Consider the following 22953-nt stretch of genomic DNA (forward strand, 5'->3'; position numbering starts at 1 on the left):
CAACGTAAGCAGTAGAAGCCTAGTCATGTCTTGCTTCTGAGCTAACCAATACCCATACGATAATTCATGACCCAGTGGGTAAGCAAAGCTACCAGGCCATTCCTATTTTCTCTTGATGCTGGCGTCGATTTTTTTGAAGCCCGACTCCAGCCAGAAAAGCAACGCGAACGACTCCCAGTCCCCAAAGCGCCCCCAGATTCGCCCAGTCCTCAACTCTCCATGCAAGAGGATTCCAGAACACGTCATTCCCAAGAGAGGCCCAACTCGCATACAGGTGGAGAATATCGCAGATAAAGATCCCAACAAGTACACCCTTCCACACACGGATATCGTGTGTCAGTCTTAAGAGGACAGCTTCGTTGAAGGCAAAGAGTGTGTAAAGAGCGGCAACTTGGTCATAAATAACCTGATTATCGGGTGCGTACTTGCTCCTCTGAGACATGGTATTTAGAAAGACTCTAGGAGCGAAGTGCGTCTGTATAGCGGCGCCGATAGCGAGAAAAGGCTCAAGGTACAGAAAGAGAAGGCGGTATAGGGTTGGGATCTTGCTCAACACTTGCATGGTGGCTGACTTTGGCATTGTGATTGAGAGCCTTGAAATGGGCATAAAATGCAATTAGTGATAAAGTGATGTTTCCTTTGAGAAGTTTTAAAAGAAATATGAAGCTTGAAGTGAAGTTCGTTCGGTAGACGTTTTAAGAGACGCGGGCTGGGGGTCAACTCCTTTATGGGCGCAGATGGGGATACCGACTCGGGGGCCGAATAGTCCTACTGCCGATCTTTGTCTTACGATAATATATACAGCTATTCCTTCGTAGAGTTTGCATCAACCCCAATGCCCGAGAGCGCAGTACCTCGCCATAGTTGGGAGACAGGAAGGGGTACACATTGACACAGAGTGGAGATGATGACAACCGGATGTAACGTGAAGTTGCTGATCTGTGTCAGACATCGAACTGCTGGCAGATGATGCACAGCCGGATTATTCTCTCGTTTCTGCAGTAGGATAAAAAGTAGATGGAGACTGTTGTAGTCACTTCACAAAAGCTGAGGAGAGCAAAAAAATGATCACGCTGGGGATCGAACCCAGAATCTTCTGATTCGTAGTCAGACGCCTTGCCATTGGGCCACGCGACCAATCTTCGTGTTGCTTGTCAATCGGGACTGCAATTGAGGTTTATGGGTCAAGGCTTGAGCCAGTAGTCTCCACCACAGCATGGTAACCCAAGCTCAAACTCCCGCAGAACAGAGATCGTGCTTAATGGCTGCAATCGCTTAGACAAGAATGATCGCAATTTCATTCATATTTATGGAGCAGTCACGCTCAAGCAAAGCATAAGAAGCTCATCAATCGATCGAAACTTGTTCGCAATTTGAGGCTTACACACAAGCTATCTTACATCACCCCCAGTTACCAAAACGCAAACATCACGTACAGTTACCCCTCCCAGAGCTTTACCATGGGCCTCGGGGTCGTGGCCACTCAGGATCATTGGCCAACTCAATCTGAGCCAAGTGAATAGCCTGATCTTCAGCATTGCCAAAGATCTTGACAGATGCAGTTGCGTTGGGCTTGACAAAGTATGGTTCGTCAACCTCGCACTTGGTGTCATTCTCGGGTAGGATTCCACGGTAAAGGAAGTCCCGGGCGTGCTTGGCAAGGCAGAGCGACGGAACTGCGACGGAGCAGTGACCGTAGCCCTCAACCTCGACAATCCTGGAACCTTCAAAGGCAGCTCGAGCAGATCGTGCCGAGACAAGAGGACAGACGGGGTCGTAGGTGGTGGTGAGAATCAGAAGAGGGTGGGCGGTCTGAACGCCGTTGCGCGGGACGTAGTTGTGCGTCTTGGGGATCTGCCACTGCTGTTTGGCAAAGAAATAGACGAGATCATCCTGGGCAAAGACACTGCGATTGAACGAGGGAACAATGACGTTCAAAAGCGAGTCGAGATCCTGGGGCCAGTACTTAGGGCCAGAGACACCATCATTGAGGCTGATGGTGTAGAAAGAATCGTCGCCGTCTGGTGAATCATCCAGCCCGTAGTCCTGGAGGGCAGCGGTTGCGTTCCCGTTCATCAGCTTGCCAATACGGTCGGCAAAGTTGTACCAGTTGGCCGGCTTGTAAAGAACTGGGAAGAGTGCCCCGTACCAAATCTTTTGGTAGTCCAGGAGGCCGTACACGCTGTTGTTGACGTAGACGTTGAGAGGCTGCTGCTTGAGCTCGCTCATGAAAGTGAGGAACTTTGTCTTGAGCCCTTCCCAAGAGTCTGCGAGAGATGACATGGCGCACTCATCACCAGACTTGATGCATTCTTTGAGCAGACCATCAAGAACGTTCTCGGTATCGACCATGTCTTCCATGTCGATGCGTTCTCCATACCAGTTGAACTGGTTAACAACGCCATCAATGATGACTCGGTGGGAACGTTCCGGGAAGAGGGTGGCATAGGTCTGGCCGAGCAGCGTGCCGTAGCTGAAGCCCCAATAGTACATGTCCTTCTGACCAACAGCGTCCAGAATGCTGTTCATGTCGGCAGCAGTCTGTGGCGTGTTGATGTACTTGCCGTACTCGCCCATCGTGTCATCGCACGCCCTGACAAAGTTGTGAGTCCAGGCGTACATTTCGGGGCCATTCTGGGTGAGGTCTGCGGTGTTTACAGAGCTCAGCTGCCTGCGGGCCTCCTTGGTGGGATAGCACGAAGCGTGAGGCTTGGACGAGTTGACGCCTCGAGGATCAAAAGTCAAAAGGTGAAGATCATCGCCGATGATGGTGCTGAGTTGCTCGCCTCGTCGATGGATAAACTCGAAGCCGCTGCCGCCGGGACCTCCGGGGTTCAGCAGGATGTTCTGGCTCCCCTCCTTTCCGCGCAGACGAATGATGGGGATGGTGAATGTCTTGTCGCTAGCATCCTTGTTGAACTGATCAATCGGGACATCAATGCTGCTACACTCCAAAGAGCGATCCTTGATGCTTCCACACGGTTCCCAGGTGATGCTCTCGCCAGGATACGTGAGACGCGAATGGTGGTGATGCGGGCACCTCACGTGAGGGACAAGGAAATGCCACGCGGCGAGGACGGTGACGCCGATGCATAGGTACTTCCATCGTCCGAGGCACGATTTGGGCTTGGGCCCGTCCAAGATGACGGGATTGAGCGGTCGTTTGTCGTTCATGGTTGATGTTGTTGGTGAGATGAGACGCGACCTTGGTGGTTGCCGGGTGGCGGTATTTCATAGCACACGCTGAGTCATCCGGGTCAACGTAATTAGGCACAGTGTTGTTACCTGGAGAGACCATCCAGGTACCTAAATTCCGAGTATGACACGGTTCGCTAAAAAGAGACATATAAAAGTAGATATATATGATTCCGCATAAGAATGGAGCGAGATGTGGATTGCTTGATTGCTGGCATCTTGGCCAACTACCTCTACACTACTGTCTTGCCATGTTTTGACCCTAGCCAATGATCATTCGTGAGATAATACGTATTCATGAACATCACCACAAGCCTTAGACACGTATAGCTGGACCGTCTAACTGCAGTCCGCGTGCTAACCGCAGCTTCTCCATTACACAGGGTCTCAAAAACCCAGCCTGGACCAGGCCTTGGACGAACAAGAAAACCCATTCTCGGCAGTCAGCCTTCTGAATAAACCGTCAGCACAATCTTCCCTCCAGCCAAGTGCAGGTAGAAGCACCATACCTTGGGGCAGGCGCCCTTGGCCCAGGGCATGACGACCTCTGCGGCAATTTCTTCTAAGAGGCAAAGGTCCAAGTCAACGACAGCCCCTAGGGTGATGACGCTGACCGTCTCTTGGGGATTAATAACAAAGCCCTGTCTGAGTTCACGATTAATCCCATCGGATATTTTTTCCACAGCGCGGAATAGGGTTCCTTTCTGTTTCCTATCCTTTGCTATAAAAATTGCCCATTGGCCGGGTATAGACGCATCGTCGTGGTTAATGAGCAGCATTACGCTGAGGGGAGCCATTTCGAGAGTGGTTGGGATTTGATACAAGTTGGAGTTGTTGTTGCTTTTGATATTGATAACACTTTAGTAGATTAGAAGTTCACGCCGGTTGATGGCAGGTCCGCGGGAGAGCCAAGTTTTATAGCATCCATGTGCATTTGCGTTTGTGATTAACTTGGGTACCAACTAATGGTCATCTTCCTTGACACACGATGTGTGCGAACACAAGCTTCAGAAATCACATATCGATAGGTGGTCCATCTATCCGCAGATTACGTGCCGCCCGCAGCTTTGCCATCGAAAATGGATTCAAATACTGTTCGTCAATCAGGCTTTGGGCAAATGCAAACGCCCACGCTTCGCAGTCAGGCACCTAAATAACAGTCAGCACAAGCACTGTTTCCGAATGAGAAAGACAATACCCCAACGATAGCACCCGCGGGTCTCTCAGGTATCTTGACGGCCGCGGCGATTTGTCGAATCTTTTCTTCATGGTGGGCTAACTGGTCAAGGAAGATGCCCAGGGAGATGGTGCTATATGTCAGCGGGCTCGCTGCAGGGTTCAGAGAATAGCCCGTGGTGAATATCCGATTGCTGATTAGCATTCCTTCCTCTGTCCTTTCTGGTGCCATGAAAAATGACCACTGGCCAGGGATAGTCGCGTGGTGGTGGGAGACGAGCAGCCATATTGTGAAAGACATGTTGGGAATGATCGAGTGTTGGCGTAAACTGAGAGTTGTTCTTGTTGTTGATGATGAGATTTCTCTTTGGTAGATTAATGATTCCAGTTGGTTGATGCCAGGCCCATGGGATAGGCAGAATTTATACTACTAATGTGTATTACGGGTGTGATTAACATACCACTATGGATGTCTGTTCGTTCTGAGAGGTGATCGTCACTCAGCCAGAAGGTGACTGTAGGGAATAGTCTCACTACCGAACACTCCTCTGATGAATCAATATGATCAGTGAGAACCGTCTCTCAAATCAGTCGAGGCAATCACAGGCACAGCGTTTTTACGTTGGGGGCCATCTGGGTGCTGATACGCAGCTACCCTTGTGACCTGGCAGACAGTCCGTGAAAGACAGCAAAGGGTTCTACCTCAGTATTTGTGGATGGTGTATGTCATTACAGGTATCTGTAGTAACTGCCTGCCTCTGGGCTTACGAAATAACAAACTCCCACGAGACGCATACCACATACGTGCCAGGGAAATGCGGGTACTCTGTCAAACTAGGTCCTGGGTGCCGTCTCAAACCTTTCCATTGCCGAAGTTTGCAGGATTCCCTCATCAACCAACCTTTAAGCAAACCGCTATGCCCAAGTTTGACAATCAGGAGCAGGTTCGGGGGTCGAGTTGGCGATCTCCTCCATACGCGCAAGCTTTAGCTCATCGACAGAGCCCAAGATAAACGAGCTGACGCTCTCACCGGGACTGGGGCAAATATTCTTCTTGACATCGACGTAAAATCCGCGAAAGTAATTTCCCAGGGTGTTGAATAGCGTTCCTTCTTTTGTTACGTCTGGGGATACGAGGATTGCCCAGTGGCCGGGGATGGGCACGTACTCGTGAGAGACGAGCAACATTACCTGAAGACGGGTCATTTTAAGGATGCGTAAGTTTCAGTATGAGCTTGAGGTTTCTGTAGCGTTGTTATTATTGTCGGTGATGATGACGCTTCTCTTTAGTAGATCGGAGACTCAAGTTAGTACATAGAAGGTCACCGGAGAGGTAGATTTTATAGCTCGTGCATTTACGTCCGTGATCAACCCTCCACCACATTTTTCCATCACTAGGAGATCAGTAATCATCGTCAGTACAGAAGGCGAGTCTGGGGGATAGGCTCACTGCTTAATGACATTGTCCATTGATGGGGTCTCTCAGGCTGGTGTAGGTAATTCGAGGTCACGAACTGAGAGAAAAGGGAAAGAACACGCTACAGCAGATGAAGTCAAGGTCTGATACTTGGCTGATTCAATTGCATTATTAACTGTCTACTATGACTTTGTATATGAAGTTCTCTCTATCACCTTTGTAAAATCCTTCTCCGTGCTATTCAGCGACGGATTGGAGCTCGACGAAGGATCAGGATATCTAGGATCCCTTTCTGCGCCATCGTCGACTTCAACAACCACAGACGTAACCATGTCCATCTGAATGGCAGGTCCTCGAAGTGACTCTTGGCTGATAGTCCGTGCCAAGCCCTTCCGACTTCGTGGTTCATGGCCGCTTGATCGTCCTGACCATGTCCACCAACCTCCTGCATTGTCGTTTTCTTGACCGTGTTGATGACCACCTTGGATTGAGATGGTATTGCCGAAACGGCGGTTCATAGGTGTCTTTAGGAATGCAAAGGTTCCCAAGCCAATGTCCTTTGAGTCGACTTCGTATTTGGATGCAAAAATGATGACGTTTCGGGTCGTGCCGAAGAGGAGGCAGTCGAAAGATCCGTTCGAGGCAATCATTGCACCCGCGAAGCAAAAGTAGCCGTTGGGCACGTTAGCACCGGCCATCGTTGCGATACGGCCCGCAGCTAGAGGAAGGGTGCAGAGAACGTAGATGACGGGATAGATGAGGAAGGCAGGGTTGCGGCTAAGCTGGAGCTGAGCGTTGTCTTCATCCTCGTTGGAAGACCCAGAACGAGCTTGGCGGCGAATGTTGAGGAAGATGATGGTGTAAAGGATCGAGGTTGTGCCAAGGGCGAGAAAGATGAAGAGGTAGTGTGTTAGTAGTCGCAGGTTCTCATATCGCCGGTTCATCCAGCACTGGTTCAAGTCAGTGTCGCAGTTCGCTCTGAGAGACAGTGATACGTACCCAGCTGCCGGCGCGGACAAAGAATCCACCATACTCGGCTCCGTTACTAGTCGCAGCGATAGGTGCAAAGGATATGACATAGACGAATATCCAGATGGCGATGATGGCCAGGTACAGTGCCAGCTGAGGCGTGCGGCGACGCGAAACCACTGCCAGGTAGGTGTGCACAGCGATGGCAGTGATGAACATGCTCGATGCTAAGTCACCCAACGATACAAATAGTCCTTGGGTGTAGCAGGTTGCAGTGCCGACGACGATGCCATCTCTCCGTAGCCATTCGACATTGAGGAAGAAGGCTACTCCCTGATGCATATCGGCCAGAAGCAGATTGATGATGAGGATAAGGAACTGATTGGGTCGCTTCCGCCGTTCTTCACCATCTGCCTTTCCAGCCCCCTGGTTCTCTCCATTGTTGGCGTTGTTGTCGGTGAAAATTCCGTCGATGCCAAGCGTAAAGTCGAGGGCTCTCTGTATTGCGCCGGTCTGCTGCTGGATGTGGCCGGCTGGCTGATTCCTAATGAAGAAATGCCATGTCGCAAGCTTATACACGAGGTAGAAGAAAAGCCCGCTAGAAGCAAAAAAGGAAATGAAGGCGAGGACGGTGATGGCGGTCAAGCCGTTGCGTAGATCGGATCCGAGGGGCTCTAGAGTGCGGCTCTCGACGGGGAGATCACCCCAAGCCATGGTGAAGATGCCAGCGGGAGTGAGCAATCAAGAAACACTCGTCCAGCTTGTGTTAAAGACAATGACAAGAGAACAGCATCCTGACAGACGCAGAGCCTCCGATGTGCAGGAACCAGACTCTTTTGTCTTTCGGGGCAACACAGAGCGATGTTACGTTAACCAGTCAGCTGGGCGGGCAAACCATTGAGTTTAAAAGGGTCCCCTGCGTCTGCGCTCGGATGCAGAACATCCTAGCTCTCTGCCAAGCTGCTTGAGGCTCTCGGCGATATGCCCCTGAACCAGAACCTTCCCGGCCGAGGCTAGCGTTGACACATTCTTTTCGAACACCGCTTTGACCGCCCATTCGGTGCAAAATAACGCCGAGGGGAAGGGTTTTTTTCAGAGCTTCTAGACGCTGGACCAGAACAATTACGGATTCTTTGATGGAAAGCTGTGACTAATGGCCCACTCGTAGGTGGTGGACAACGCTATTGCTGCTCGACTCTCGCGAATCCGATCTGTTGTGCAGATCGATCACTCGCTTACGTCTGGAGATGTTCCAGCTCAGCCATGCAGCAGGAACAAGACCCTGCAACGACTCTTGACCAGGGCAGCTCGCCTTGAATCCTATCATGTAACCATCCCAGATTGCTGTGGACAAGGGCATTTTGACAAGTGGCGTCGCTAGCACGAGTCAGTTTTCTCGGCCATGTAACGGTGCCTCGTTGGCAAACGTCCCTCGCTAGACCATTATCAGATTGGGGTTAACTGCGTTTGGCGATGGCTTCAACTTTGGCGCTGCGCTAGTTTTCTTTGATGGACGCCGCGCCCCTTCGGCTGGAATAACAATCCTGAAACACCTCGGCAAATACGCAATCAGGTCATTAGCGGTGCATGGCATGAATATTCCTGACTCGGTTTTGTGTGTGTTTTAATTGAATACGACTTGGCCTGTGTGGTTGAGGCAAATTGTCGGTAGTTGTTTTGCGTGGCGTGCAGGAACTAAGACGCAATCCTCGGAGAAATGCGATTCGTGGATTTCTACAAGCCGCGTTATCTTGATGTTGGTTTGACAGCCAAGCCAAAATTCAAGGGTCCAACCCCCAACGCGATGGTCTTGGACCTTGAAGCAGAAACAGAGACAATTTGCCACTTCCCAACGACGCGTCGGATTGTTCGGAGGATTTGACTTCAACTAACAACCTATCCTCGTCCTTGCTTTGCATCGTAGCATAGTTATCGAACAACTCCTATATTTACGTGGTGTCGAAGTTTCACGGTTGCATGGTGCCTTCAGGTAATGTCACCACTGGAGGATCAGCGTCGACCGTGTCCCGCGGCCCCCGCTAAAGTTTGAGAGCAAGGACCCCACGAGAGGTAATGCTTTCTTTCCCAGCTACATAGTTGAGATTGTACCATAATAAATAATAGGTATCTATAACTATTAACGTTGTTTAAAGATGAAGTAGTTGTCGAGGAGTTAGAAAAACCAGTCACACGGTACTGATATGCTTATCAAGACAAATGGACCTATGCAAAAAAGAAAAAAGAAAACACGACGTTAAAATCGGCGATCAAAGACTCAAGAGTCAGCCCGCAACTTGTTGAGAACATGCATGAAGGAATGTTGCGTCAAGGTATCAGCCGTTACGAGTCTGCAGACTCAATGGCCGATCGCAATTTGATGCAACAACCAGGAATCTGTCCGACACGGCCGCCATCGTTCTCTCAATTCTCCCCAAGGCTCGCTGGAAGCACCTATATCCCAGTTAAACTCCGAGTTAAACTGGTCAAGGTTCGTAAGCACAGGTGTCGGCCACTGCGATGCAACTCACCTTGATGGTTACTGCAACAAACTTCAAGACAGTAGTATTGGACAGAGTCCCCGATTTAGCCACGACATTATGACTATTTTTATTCAGGTGCTTTCAGATTCCTCGCGGCGGAGCCGTTAGCCGTTCTACTCTTGGTTGAAGAGAGAGGATGGTGGCCCTAACCTGTAGACGCCAATCCCTTCAACTCTTTGGCGACTGACAGACCAGAAACAACTCGCGCCTCGTCTTCATTTGTTTGAAATGATTGCTCTTTGTGCTTAGAGATCATATCTGCTCTTCGCGGCGGTTGTGGTGGTTCTTCTGGGTATCAACGATGCTAGAGGTGATAGACACCAAGGACTATCATCCGTGATATGAGGGCCCAGATGCTTTGTCACATAATGCCACATGTCATTCATTTTTGTCTTCATTGCTTTTCAAAGCCTTCCATTGATAGCGAAAATCGTTCAAAGGAGAATCCCGACAGGGGGTTACGTAGGTCGGCTCAGAGCCCTCGATGCTCCCAGACGCGCTTGAGATGTGTTGATGTTCCGTCAAGGACGTCATTCTTTCATCATACGCAACGTTTCCCGAAACAATTTTAATGTCATTTTCAATATTTGTATCGGCATAACGTGCTACCTAGATTGAGCGGCCGAGGTTAGTGACGGTCTTCTGGCTCAGTTATCCCATCAGGGGCCGGGCTTCAACTATAATAAAGAACACGTTATCAACACATCATAGCGTCATATCCCAATGCTAACACAGTGGCCTTTTCTTCTTAGTCTTTCTGCTGCCTGCAGTAGAAGACTGAGGTTGGTGACATCTGTGTTGGACGCTCTTCCTCACAATCATTACACTCAGACCTACAGTTGACCACATGCTTGGTAAGGGAGTGTAGCCCAGTTTATGATAGCTTATGTCCGAGGCAGTATGGAAAAATAAAGGATAGTTTTTTCCAATACATCTGGAAGCAATTGCGCGCATGAACTTTTGCGTGGCGGGATGCGACCCTGTAGGCTGTTCGTAAACCTCACACCCTTCACGGCTCCATGTCGGGAAACACATTGTGAGAAGAGCTTGAAACAGAAATGTCATACTTTAGCAAAACATTACTGACAGGGAACGCAGTCACATTTGACAGTTGTGTCCTGTCGGCTGACTGTTCGCTTACCCCTAGCCAAGTCGGAGTCGGGCCAAATTTGTTAAGATCCGATGAGCTTCGGGTGTTATCTCAACCCCACAGTATGTCTTGCGAGGGCCCGAAAACGATGAAAATTCGCGTAGAAAATTCGTTCTCAAATTCAGCTTTCCAGCTTTATAGAATTACACAGCTAAACACTAGCTACTATTTGATAGGACTGAAAGCATATCTGGGTTGAGACTATGTAGCGCCGTTGGAGGGGCTGTTATATTGTTGTGTTGATGATCCGAAGCCCTTCGGAAGCTCTGACTAGCTATTACGTGTTTCACGTTAATGTCTTTGCTTCCTCCGAAACCCCACGGCCTATTTCTCAATCCCATTCACCCGATGTTCCGACTCCTCAGACCCAGCCCCCCCAATTCTCGCGTCTTTCATGGAGTTGATGATACTAATTCCCGTCTAGGTATCCAGAACCGAGCCAGTAAGGATACATGCTTAAACACCGAGCCTTCCCGGGTATACACACCTTGTTGCAGCATGAGGCGTAACCCATGCATGCAGATCTAAGGTCTTATAAGATCTGGATCCCTCCAGCACTTCACTCTATCATTCTCAGGTTACTCATCCTCTATTACCCCTCTTCTATATCTTCTCTTCTACACGAATACACAATGGCTCCCCTCCACATCGGCGCTCTCCTCTACGACTACCAGGCCATCGATGTCATTGGCCCAATCGACATCCTCAACTCCTGCACCAAGCGGTACATGAAAGCGCTCCAGCCCTTGAGTGGAGTAACGGATGAAACGATTTCCCGTGCCCCCGAATTCATCTTCCACCATATCGGCGTCGATAAAGAGCCCATCCTGCTGCTCTCGAGCGACCTCACCATTGTGCCCTCCGCGACTGTGGATGACTGCCCCGAGCTCGACATCCTCTTGCTTGGAGGTCCTGACCCTGTCAACTTCAAGCTGCACCCTAAGCATGCCGACTTTCTTCGAAAGCACGTTGCTGCTGGAAAGCTGCTCTTCACCAACTGCACCGGCGCAGCAGTTGTGGCGTCAACAGGTGTCTTGGACGGAAAGAATGCCACCATCAACAACTTGGCGTTCAATCTGATGAAGCAAACGTATCCCAACGTCAATTGGGTCAACGACAAGAAGTGGGTTGTTGACGGAAACATCTGGACTGGCGGTGGTGCTATAGCTGGCATGGACATGTTTTCTTACTGGATCAAGGAGAATTACGGATCGGATGTGCTCACTCATGGAGGCTCTATGCTGGACTTTGAGCCAAGGGACATCAAGGGTGTTCAAAACGTTCTTCCCAAGAGATATGATGAGAGTGGAAACCAGCTCTTCACTCATGCGTTTCCTTAGGAGCACCTGAAGCAGCATGCGACTCGATAGATTAGATTTTGAGTATCCAGATAACACTGTGTTAGCACTGGGATATGATGCTATGATGTGTTGACAATGTGTTCTTTATTATAGTTGAAGCCCGGCCCTCGATGGGTTAACTGAGCCAGAAGATCGTAAACCCTCTACGCGTAGAAGTGAAAGGTAAACTACCTAAATGTCAAACTAAGAATAGCAGTCTACCATAGCAAAAATAGAGAAAACAATAAACCCTTCTAGATGATAACTACCGCCTACTCAGGCTAGACAGACATGTTTAATAGCTCTCACCTTATGATGGCACAATCAACTGCTGGGACATGCCTCAAGGTTCCCTCACTATTCTCACTTGACTTAGTTCATGTACTTCTCCAGCCAGGCCAAGATATCCTCTGGTTGTTGCTGGAAGTGGAGGTATGCGTCCCAGCGCCGAGTGGTGTTCTTAATCCAGAAAAGCTTTTTCTCGGGAATCGGAATAGCGTCAAAGATAGCCTGAATATCTTCGGGTCGCGTGTTTATATCGTCGTGCACCTGGTAGATATATGTCGGGATTGTCACGCTCCTGGCCGCGGGGATAGGCGAGAACTGTGCAAGATGAAGACTCGTGCGCCAAAAGACCATCTTGTCCAGGTGGTCCATGTAGCTCAGTGGTATACCGTGACGCTCTAGATCTACCCGCGTAGACATGTTGGCTGAGATGGGCTGTGGTGTGACGATGACGCGGATGTCCTCGAACTCTTCGGGCTGCCTTGATATGGCATGAAAGGCTGCGTTGCCGCCCATGCAGCGAGGAAACAGGCCAAGGGTCATGTTGCGTGTGTCTGGGCGGTTACGAATATAGCGGATGGAGCCAATTACATCTCGTGACTCATATCGTCCGCCCGAGTAGAGGACGCCGTTTGCTCTGCCACTGAGACCGTAGTTGCGGAAGTCATGAGTCAGGATGTTGTACCCGGCATCGTGCAGGATCTTGTAGTCGGGAATAAAGTTGACGTCAATGTTATTGCCAGACGGAGCTGTCAATGTGTTCCAGGGCTCGATGTGCGAAGGAAGGCCGGCTCGGTTGAACAGACGAGGATGGTTCATGATGAGAACCTTGTGAGATCCTTTGCATGGAAAGAACCAGCCCTCAAGTGGGACGCCGTCCTCAGAGGGGAATGTGACGCTTTCATACTCGAGGCCTTCTTCCTCTGGCCAGTGGTATAGTGGCGCCTCGGGCCACTGTCGGAAAGTGTTGGCGATGCCTTCTAAAGCTTCTTGGATTTGAACCTCGCTTAGAGTCTGGTTCTGAGAACTGGCAGCTTGAGCTTCAACCCCAATATCAGCATCAATACTCAATAGAGCTAAGATGGACGAAAGTCTAACCATGTGCCAGTGGCAAGACCGTCAGCACGATTGCAGAAATAAGTTTTGGGAGCATTGTAAGAATTGCTTGCGTTGGTTAAAGAAGTTGATTGAGTTCTGTCAAGGCTTGGGATACTGTATTCAAGGCAGAAGCACACATTATATACAATTTCACTGAGCTAACTATCAACACAGTCAATGACATAGTTAGCACGAAGTGAAGGGTCTTTGTGATTCAATCCGCGGACATGTCCGCGGACGACATTTATAACGTCAGCCTATCCCCGAGAAAAAGGAGCCAAGAATTACGCCTAGACTTCTGCACAGCCCCATTTGATCTCGAGGGTCTGTCTGATTTGCTTGTCCACAGCCGCAATACCTAATCTTCAAGTCGATTTTTTTTTTATCGTGTATCCGCGGATATGTCCGCGGGTGACACCGATTGCTTTCTCCCTTTGACACTCCTGCCATGGCAAGACATATCCGGGGGCTGACGAGGCCCCTAACCCCTTAAATGGCCGGGGGTAGCTTGACAGTACCGATTACGCCATTGACAGAGCTGGGTTGCAGATGCAGAAACTGGCTGTTGCTAAGTGATGATTTCTTAGGCTTTTATCCTGCGAGTTTGGTCCACCCCGTCAGGCCCTTGGGGGACCACCGATTTTCAGTTTTTGGGATAAATGCCGGTCCCTCGCGTTTAGCTTGATCCAACACCTCTCTTTGGCAGAGGAGATGATTCTCCAGACGTCATCAATAATCCTTACTCACCCATGACAGCCTCTGGGGCGGGACTGGTCATAGCAGCGGCAATCATGATGTGCCTGACAACGATGTGGACTGCCATGCGACTCGCTTTCCGACTCATCACGGGGGCATCTTTTGCTCTCGAGGATTACTTTTATTTTGTGGGCCAGGTTCGTTATACCGCAATTCAGCGTCTTCAGAGTTGGCTCGATGTCTCACTCTTTATTTTAATACGCCGTCGCAACATGCTTCATCCTCGGTAAACATACTATTCTCTCTTGTGTAAACATCTTCTAACATCAGGTAAGAGTTGTCATCGGCGGCGCTGGCTATTCTATGTGTGAACTACGCCTCCCCACGGCCACAAGTTACCATCCGTCGCAACGCGAAGGGTCTAAGGATTGACGTCGCTGCCGGCGAAGTAGTACCAAAGTATGACAGACAGAAATTCAGTGAGGTAGAGAACTACCGTCCATGCAACAGCTACTACCTCCTAGGGGAAGCTGCCAGCCAAATCGTACGTACAGACACGATATGCCCAGAACGGAAGAAAACATCAGCATCCTCCACACCCTTAGGAGACGGCTCTGCTGCGAAAAGGGGCATGCCTATGACATGCCATATTATATCTATGGACATCATTGCCCCAGAACAGGGAGACTAGCCAGGCGCCTGATAGCACGGCAATCCAGAGCCGCATCCACAGCTGGCCTCCACCCATGGGGCAGTGCCGATTTCCAGACTATGTCCACAATATAGACACCGAAGTCGCAACCTAGACCGTTCATCGCAATCCCCCCTAGGACTTTGGTCCAGGACGGACAACGTGGCCATTCCATTCATTCCCACATTCGCCTTTACCTGTTAGTTAGTATCCGCCCAGCACAGAGGGAGCCATGTATGAGGGACAAATATGCGTAGCCGAGTGAGACGTTCAGTGATGGGCTGATGCCAGGGAGGTAGAGGAGACTACCTGAAGTAGATGCTGATGATGCTGAGGGATATGAAGTAGACTGAGATGACGCCTCGTGCCTTACCGGAGATGAGCTGAAATCCAAATCAAGCTTTGCTATGAATAGAAGTGTTTCTTTCGCGGTTAAACAAGGCTGAAGCGTAGGGCGGTTGGAACATGGACATCATGCGTGCTGGTCAAGTCAAGTATGGACAATCAAGTTAATATTTACGCGCTATAACCATGGACGTCGACAAATGCTAATAGGATATGTAAGATTCTGAGCGAAAACAGTAGCTTATTATATAGATGTATTGCATTTAGAGAAAACCACGCTATCAACCCCTCGAAACAATGCTCTCATTACACCCTCTCTTGATCAAAATCCAGGAAAGATACACTGTAGGTAGGTAGGTTGGCACGTTACTCACTCTAGCATTATACTCGCCGTCACTGAGGCGGCACCTGGACGAAGTTGACTTGATTTCCAAAGGCTGATGGATCATTAAAAAGGCCAATGTAGTTGTCATAGTTATTTCCGTACTTGTTGCCAATCGAGGTGCCCGAGTTGCAGTGCTCACTATCGCCGTAGCAGTGGGTGCCAATAGAAACAACCTGTCCACCATCCGTTCGTAAAATAGGAGCACCATTTTGCCCTGATGCGACCGTCAGAAATGATCAACGTGTGTGAAGGACACTTACCCCCGAATGTAGAGACTTGGTACTCGATCAAGTTACGAGGACTCTTGCTGAGGTCGTAGCTGGTGCTGGGGAACTCGGCATACATCTGCCCGCCGCGCTCATCATCGAAGGACTTGTCGCCGGGATATCCGACAACTCCGAGTTTGACGTTTTCACCTGACAAGGGTGTGGCCTCAAACTTGAAAGTGCCGAGGTTGCCCTCGAACGGGCGATTTATCTGTATAAATGCCACGTCGCGCGAGCGGTTCTGGTTCGTCTCAACCCACTTGGCCATCGTGGCGACGTTGACACCATATCGGCTCTGAACACCAGGAGACTTGACTGAATCACGTCCGTTGTAGCCGATGTAGCACTTCATTTGCGTGCACGCACCGAGGTCGAGGCTCGTGGAGTAGACGACATCGCCGCCCGTGACGATGAGGTCGGGGCGGACGAGCAAGCCGGTCCCTATTTTCCAGATAGAGTGGCCCGTGTTTGGGTTCTCGAACCTACTCTGGATCTTGACAATGGCTGGAACCAAGCAAGAGCTGTCAGCTGGGTGTTTGTCTCGCTTCAATAAGATTACCTACAGCGGTACTTTCCACCATCCTGGAAATCGGCGCGATCGACTAGAATCCGCTTATCCGGGTCAAAAACGGACTCTTCACCCTGACTGCCATCGTCAGGCAACACAGCCGACTCGACGGGTTGAGAGGTTCCAGGATCCGACAGCTTCCAGGTTGCGGCCCGGTCAGTACCACCAGAGAGAGACATTCTTGGCTAATGGGAAAATATACCTACGACAAACAGGCAAGCTAAAGATGGCCGTCATCTTCAACGTGGGCGAGGAGATGGCCGTCTTTTTATGCAGCTCCGGGCTTGCCCCTCCACTTGAGGGAGCTGGCGCTGGGTGAAAAACGACAGCCAGCCACTAACTAAACAGAGATCTATATCCAGATATTCAGGTGGGCAATATTGCTGCGATCTAGGCCCAATACTACAAGGCCCAGACTTGCGTTCTGGCCCAGAGCGGCTTGGCGCACTCGATACGCGAACCACGTGCAACGTGGCTGCGACTATTGCCAATAAACGGAATGCAGGCAGTTGTCTAGACGCGGGGGACTACCCACCCTGAACAAGCTCACGGGTTAACGAGATTGATAAGATAATTACGCATTCACTTTTGCTCTACAAGCCGAAACTCAATGTATTCGTGTTCTCTAAGAAACGTGTCTATAAGTTGTCTGTATTGAGCAACCTCATGCGAACCATGCAAACCATCTCCCAAAATGTAAGGGAATCATTGACAATTTCGGACATAAAAGACTGTATTGATGATGGGGGCCGGCTCTTAACTCTATCCCTAGAGCCCGCAACTGAATGAGCAGCCTACCGGTACTATGTTGACAACTCCAGGCTCAGATACGGCGATGGTGGACAAAAATGAGGAACCCTACGTTGCTATTCCCCTTGTCGATGGACAGGGACGAAACGTGGCAGGTGGCCGCGAGAACTGTGATGGGCAACACGGGCTCTGGAAAAAGCTCACTCATTAAGCTGATCTCTGGCCAGGAAGTAGAAGTGGGAGGAGGCCTTGAAGCTTGTAGGTCTATCCCCAGAGAGAGGTCGCGCTTGCTAATCGCGAAATTGCCGTCTGCAGGTACCGAAACTGTCACCGCTATAAGGATGGATTATCAAGGTGTCAAGTTGACTCTACTTGACTCTCCGGGCTTCAACGACACATATCGCTCCGAGACCCAGATTCTTGATTCCATTTCTTCCTTCCTTTCTGGGTCCTACAGCCACGGCTTCCAACTCTCTGGCATCATTTACCTCCACGCAATTTCCAACCCCCGCATGGAAGGCTCGGCCCGCCTAAGCCTCCGCATGTTTCGTAGGCTAGTGGGTGGCGATTCTCTTTCCAACGTCATCCTCTCATCTACCCATTGGTCCCGTGTCTCTCTTGAAGAGAGCACTCGTCGCGAAGCGGACATCCAAGACAAATTTTGGAAGGACCTCCTCGACAAGGGCGCAACCATGATGCGACACACTGGCGACCGCGACTCGGCTCTTGCCCTCATCGACGCGCTCATCGACAAGTCTCCAGTGGTTCTCGACATCCAGCATGAGCTTGTTGATGAGGGAAAAGATCTCATCGACACAGCCGCTGGCATCGAGCTGAACAAGGAGCTGCTCGACCTTCAGCGCCGATACGAATCGGATCTCTGCGGAGTCCGCGAGGAGATGGAGTCTGCTATCCGCGCGAATGACCAGCACAACCAGTCTGAGCTCAACGAGATTCGCCATCAACTAGACAATCAGCTTGCCAACGTAAAGTGCAACCAGTCTAGCCTTCGAGAACGCGAGCGCGTTGCCTCCCGTGACAGACAACGGATGCAGCCCCAGATGCAAACCCTTCAGATGAGGTTCGACAAAGAAAAGGAAGAGCTAGAAAGGAAGTTCAATCATGAAAATCAGCAGCTGAGATCTAGACTTGAAGAAGAACGTTCCGCATCAGCAAATTCAGAGTTCTAGTCGAACGTTACGGATATTACAAATACTTTGAGGAATGGTTTCTTTGTTTTATTAAGTGTCTATGCAAAGAAATAGAGCATTACCAGAGAAGATCTGTCGGGAAATAGGGTTCAGTTCAAGTGATATCTTTATTCTCTTGTTAAGCTATAACGCGCCCTATCTAGTGAGAGCAGGCCTACCTAAAGGTCTATGTGATGCCCCAATTTGTATAAAAATACGCCTTTTTTAATTATTATTTCTATAATTTAACATAACCATAGCCACCTTATATTTCTCTTAAATTATCTTGGGGGTCTTTGAACTGTAGGTGGCCAAGATATTATTTGAAACAGACTCGCGGGATTTGGAATTGACGAGGCGGAAGAGCCACGGATTTCTTTGCTCTGTGCATGGAGCGAATAGTCTTTCTCGAAGTAACTCAAGACAGCACTGAATCATAAGGCGATTTAATCTCAGCATTGGCAAAGAAGTCATATTAATGCAGATTACCACTAGGATAAGTAGAGAACACTCGACAGAAACGCTACCCCGACAAAGCCCCAACTCATCCAGACATGGCTCGCAGAAGACAATGAGTCGTAGTTCTCGCATCTATAGTTCTCGGGAAGGACAGACCTATTATAAAGCTCCTCAAAGGGCGTGCAGTTGAATCCCATCGGTTCTGACCATTGGAGTGGAGCCTGCGCCAAGTAGAAAGAGTCCAGGACCTTTGGCGGGTTAGAGCCGTTGCGGGCTGCGAGGAATGAGTCGCTAAAAACACAGGCGTTAGATGGTTCAGACGGTCAGAGGATGAGGATAAACTCACAAGAATCCGGTGGAGAGAGGGTTACCCATGATGCTGATTCTGCTGATGTTTCCTTTAGGCCAGTACCAGAACTGGTCTGTCTTGTTCTCGGGGTCGCGATACTCTGATATAAGGGTGAGGTTCTGGTTCATCTCAATACTGATTGTCATGTCCTCCCAGTCGACGGCTTTGGCTGGCATTCGAATCCTCTGCAGATTTCCATGGTCATAAATCGTGAGGTTGGTAATCTTGTCAAACATGGTTAGGTCAATCTCCTTCAAAGAAGAACCTCTAAAATATAGCTGGCCGACATTGATCTCCTTGACGTTGGGTGCGCGCGTGATCTTGGTGAGGTCGCCCTGAAGTTGCAGGAACCCAATATTCATCGTCTCAGTTTCTGAGCTGCCGAGCGTGAGCTCAGTGTCGTTTCCCTCGACCCAGATCTTGCTGGTGTTTGCGTATCCGATGGTGACGCTTTTGATTTTTGGAATGCGGTTGGCGTCGATATGCACGGGCGCCCACGACGTGAGGTCATACTCCGAATCTCGAGCGATGGCTGTCAGGGGATACTTGAACCAGCTGTCGACAGATGAAACCCTAATGCCCCAGAACCGAATACTTCGCGAGAAAGCGCCGTCTGTGAAACCCTTGAGCCCCTCGTGTTTCAGTTCAGTGAGGTGGTTCGCCTCGATGGTGAAGGCCCCCAGATGCGCGAGCTTGGTAATGTCGAGCTTTCTGAGGTAGTGCATGCGCTGAAGGGTAAAAGACTCCTCGACTCTGGTGAGCTTGGGAAGTAAGAACTCCGAGAGGCCCTCAAAGGCCCAGAAGTAGATGGAGCCGTTGACCGTCTTGAGTGTTGAACATTCGATTGTGATAGGCTTCAACGTTGTGGGATACGGTCCGCCGATTTCTGTTTCATTCCCCCATTCGGACTCTCCCGTGTACCTGAAATCCCCGTTGATAAACTCGATACCATCGAGATTGATGGACTCGTCGAGGTAGTCGTCAAAAGTCAGGTATCCCTGGATGTCTTTGCAGTTCTTTCGAACTTCATCAGCGTCATCCTGAGATTTGATTGTGACATTAGCACATCCCGCCGCCCAGACAGCTTCTAAAAGAAAAGTCAGTTCAACAGAGTTTTGAACCTGCCTGATACATGCCCACCTAAGAAGAAGCAGAGAAAGGCGACGACGGCGCCAATACGTTGGAGATACATCTTGACAAATTGATCCGCGCCATGTGGAACTGGCGTTGCAAGGGAAATGTGGAATTGTGCTTGGACATATACTCGTGCATCGCTTCTGAAAAACAGCCCAAGGCAAACTCTGGGCACCGTTTCGCTCCTTCAGGGGCAAGTCAGGCGAGGCAATGCTAAAGAGTCATTCGTCAGTTGCCATTGGGGCCTCATCGGGGGATCAGTTGCCAAGGGTTGCCGTGATTGGGCTGCGCCGTGCTGCACTTGAAGAGTGGGGAGAAATCCCAACTGTCAGTGGTCAGGGTCCGAGATATCCCTGTTATACAGGCCATTGTAATGAGCTTTTGTGCCGTTGAACCGTCTTAACAGCACAGCACCTGATCTTGGCACAATTTAGGTAGCATTTACTGCGCCTTGTCTGATCCTGCGGGTAAATTACCTCGCTTGCAATTATGCCTAATGCCAAGTTGGGCAAATACCAAGAGTTTTCAGTGATTTTTTCTCAACTGAATCCCCAGACTTAGCTCGGCAGGTTGCCCCTCTCTGAGCAGCCTGTTTGGTGATACCGCAGAAGTCGGAGACGAAGCTTAAGCATACTAAAATCCATTTCCGTTTCTAGAGCTAAGCTCTTGCCGCTCTAAGCTAAGTTACTTGAGGGGGCCTATAGTCCGGCCTATTCCCATGACTCAGTCTTCCACAACTCTATTATGCTCAAAAGACCAAGCACGAGGGGGTACTTAAATAAAGAAAAGGGCTCTTAATTAGGGAAAAGAGGTACTTATCTTTATAGCTAATTATAATAAGAATAAAAGTTATTTTATTATATTTAAAAGTATATATTACTATAAGTTAAAAATAAAGCGATTTATATATAATAAAAATTAATAAATTATTAAACAACCCCTATAAGCTTTTCTCCTCTTTAAGGACTTAAAACATAATAAAATAAAATTAACTCTTATAGGGTTACTAAGATATCCTCACCCTTAATTCACGACGTCACGGTCCAAGGCTGAGCGCGAAAAAGTCACTTTGCTGAGAGACGTACTCAATCGGCGTGAGCCAGTTGAGGATATCAAGACGATCTTGGTCCTCTTGGTGCTGGGTGTGCCGATCGACTCCAATTTTAGTTGCAAATGTAGTCTGGCTGGGATCGGATTAGCACCTTGATAGGATTGAAAAGCGCGCTTGGGAGATACCCCGAGACCTGCCCCGAGATCGTGTTACAGAGGGTCACGTTGGAAGTGATTCTTTCTCGAAACTCCCGAACATCATCAGGTTCCCACTTGAGTCGCTTCCACGCCCTTTTGGCCCTTTCTCGGAAACCTCCAAGGTTCGAATCTAGTTTGCTATAGCGGTCGAGCACCTTTTCCAAATCGCTGAGAAGCTCTCGATAGTTGATTAAAATGAGCGTTGTGTCTTCCTTCTGCTGGCTGGGTCACATTGGCTTCCATGGCATTTTTAGCCCTGAATCTTCATGAGGAAAGGTGCAACACTTAAATGTGCGAACCAAGAACGCACCAGAGCCAAGGGCTACTAAAAAGACTTGGTTTGGTTCCTGGAGAATTCTTCAATTAACCACGCAAGAAGAACGTCAGCGCCCTTCGATCCGACATCCTCACCCATCCTCTTTTCCAGCCGGTGCAGTGTTACACCGCCGTCCGCGCATGTGTCTCTTGACTAAACCCCAAGAGGTGGTGGTTGCTGACACTTGGCGGCAGGGATTCCCAGGAGTCCGAGGCTGACAGGAGTACATAAGCGAACGCTTCACACTCGCCCAAATGCATCTCTCTTCTACCCCAGTCGAAACAAGTCGTCTCACTCTTAGTTCACCTCTTTTCCTCACTGAATTGACAAAACTGCATTACAAGGCCTCTTTTATGATCTCCACCATCTCCAACCGCGAGCATGGCATCTTCAACTACTTCTAGATACGCCGCTGCCCACCTCAGCCCCAACGGCCCTGGCGATTCTCGACCTACTTCCCTACAAATCGTGAAGGACGAGAATAGGGAGGCTGCCTTGAGCGAAAAAGTGGCGCTCATCACCGGCTGCTCTTCTGGTCTCGGAATCGAGACGGCGAGAGCGATGAAGGCCACAGGCATCACCCTTTTCCTCACGGCACGCAACCTTGAAAAAGCCCGCCATGCACTTGGAGATATCCTTGACGGTAATCGAGTGCATGTCCTCCACCTTGACTTGGAGTCCTTGGAGAGCGTTCGCTCATGTGTTGCGGAATTTAAGTCCAAGAGCGACAAGCTCAACATCCTGATCGAAAATGCCGGCATATGCCACGTCCCCAAGGGCAGCACCAGAGATGGATTTGAGATTCACTGGGGCACAAACCATCTGGCTCACTTTCTTCTATTTGAACTTTTGAAGCCGATGTTGTTGGAGTCCTCTGCGGCTGAATTTCAGTCTCGTGTTATTCTTGTGTCGTCGAATGCGCATAGAGATGCCCCAATTGACTTTGGCGATCTCAATTGGGAGAAGCGACGATTCGATCCTGTTCTGGCATACTGTCAGAGCAAACTAGCCAATATCTACACGGCAAGCGAGATTGAGAGGCGTTACGGAGCGCGGGGCCTCCACGCGTGGAGTGTCCATCCCGGAGGAATCAGGACGGGACTGCAGAGGCCAAGCCTTCATGGTTTTCTGATTCTTTTCAAGACCGGAGTTATGGCCATGATGAAATGGCTGATGAGCCCCGAACAGGGAGCATCCACGACCGTTTGGGCGGCTGTGAGCAGGGAGCTGGAGGGCGCGGGAGGGAAGTACCTGGAACAGAATCAAATCAGCCAGCCAGTAGAGAAAGGCTTTGGTTTGATCGACCCCGGGCATGCTGAGTGGGCTGATGATGAGGATAACGCGAAGAGACTGTACGATATCTCTCTGGAGCTGGTGCAACAGTAG

At 49.7% G+C, this 22953-nt stretch overlaps 8 protein-coding genes and 1 pseudogene across 9 annotated transcripts, besides 1 other annotated feature; 3 read left to right on the plus strand and 6 right to left on the minus strand.

Annotated features, from left to right (window-relative positions):
* Window positions 1-1455: 1455 nt before the first annotated feature.
* On the minus strand, window positions 1456-3183 carry NCS54_01350500 (Hypothetical protein; the record flags this gene model as incomplete). Its single annotated transcript, XM_053158695.1, has 1 exon — window positions 1456-3183. The coding sequence occupies exon 1, from the start codon at window positions 3172-3174 to the stop codon at window positions 1456-1458; it is 1719 nt and encodes a 572-aa protein (XP_053014670.1). The 5' UTR covers window positions 3175-3183.
* Window positions 3184-4209: 1026 nt separating this feature from the next.
* NCS54_01350600 (Hypothetical protein) lies at window positions 4210-4672 on the minus strand (the record flags this gene model as incomplete). Its single annotated transcript, XM_053158696.1, has 2 exons — window positions 4210-4344; window positions 4394-4672. The coding sequence occupies 2 exons, from the start codon at window positions 4670-4672 to the stop codon at window positions 4210-4212; spliced, it is 414 nt and encodes a 137-aa protein (XP_053014671.1).
* Window positions 4673-5286: 614 nt separating this feature from the next.
* Window positions 5287-7471, minus strand: NCS54_01350700 (G-PROTEIN-RECEP-F1-2 domain-containing protein; the record flags this gene model as incomplete). The annotated part of the gene is made up of 3 exons (XM_053158697.1): window positions 5287-5562; window positions 6004-6738; window positions 6788-7471. 3 exons carry the CDS (start codon window positions 7469-7471, stop codon window positions 5287-5289), a joined length of 1695 nt encoding a protein of 564 aa, XP_053014672.1.
* Window positions 7472-11079: 3608 nt separating this feature from the next.
* Window positions 11080-11787, plus strand: NCS54_01350800 (DJ-1 protein-PfpI domain-containing protein; the record flags this gene model as incomplete). Its single annotated transcript, XM_053158698.1, has 1 exon — window positions 11080-11787. One exon carries the CDS (start codon window positions 11080-11082, stop codon window positions 11785-11787), a length of 708 nt encoding a protein of 235 aa, XP_053014673.1.
* A 372-nt stretch (window positions 11788-12159) lies between these two features.
* On the minus strand, window positions 12160-13963 carry NCS54_01350900 (Hypothetical protein; the record flags this gene model as incomplete). The annotated part of the gene is made up of 2 exons (XM_053158699.1): window positions 12160-13112; window positions 13918-13963. The coding sequence occupies 2 exons, from the start codon at window positions 13961-13963 to the stop codon at window positions 12160-12162; spliced, it is 999 nt and encodes a 332-aa protein (XP_053014674.1).
* A 1332-nt stretch (window positions 13964-15295) lies between these two features.
* Window positions 15296-16300, minus strand: NCS54_01351000 (Serine protease; the record flags this gene model as incomplete). Its single annotated transcript, XM_053158700.1, has 3 exons — window positions 15296-15501; window positions 15548-16074; window positions 16113-16300. The coding sequence occupies 3 exons, from the start codon at window positions 16298-16300 to the stop codon at window positions 15296-15298; spliced, it is 921 nt and encodes a 306-aa protein (XP_053014675.1).
* Window positions 16301-16893: 593 nt separating this feature from the next.
* Window positions 16894-18061, plus strand: NCS54_01351100 (annotated as a pseudogene). Its single transcript has 2 exons — window positions 16894-17041; window positions 17187-18061.
* Window positions 16894-18061: a sequence feature.
* Window positions 18062-18552: 491 nt separating this feature from the next.
* NCS54_01351200 (Hypothetical protein) lies at window positions 18553-20061 on the minus strand (the record flags this gene model as incomplete). The annotated part of the gene is made up of 3 exons (XM_053158701.1): window positions 18553-18811; window positions 18867-19956; window positions 20010-20061. 3 exons carry the CDS (start codon window positions 20059-20061, stop codon window positions 18553-18555), a joined length of 1401 nt encoding a protein of 466 aa, XP_053014676.1.
* A 1887-nt stretch (window positions 20062-21948) lies between these two features.
* NCS54_01351300 (Hypothetical protein) lies at window positions 21949-22953 on the plus strand (the record flags this gene model as incomplete). The annotated part of the gene is made up of 1 exon (XM_053158702.1): window positions 21949-22953. One exon carries the CDS (start codon window positions 21949-21951, stop codon window positions 22951-22953), a length of 1005 nt encoding a protein of 334 aa, XP_053014677.1.

This window comes from Fusarium falciforme, chromosome 11, assembly GCF_026873545.1.
Source record: "Fusarium falciforme chromosome 11, complete sequence".
Taxonomy (NCBI): Eukaryota; Fungi; Ascomycota; class Sordariomycetes; order Hypocreales; family Nectriaceae; genus Fusarium; species Fusarium falciforme.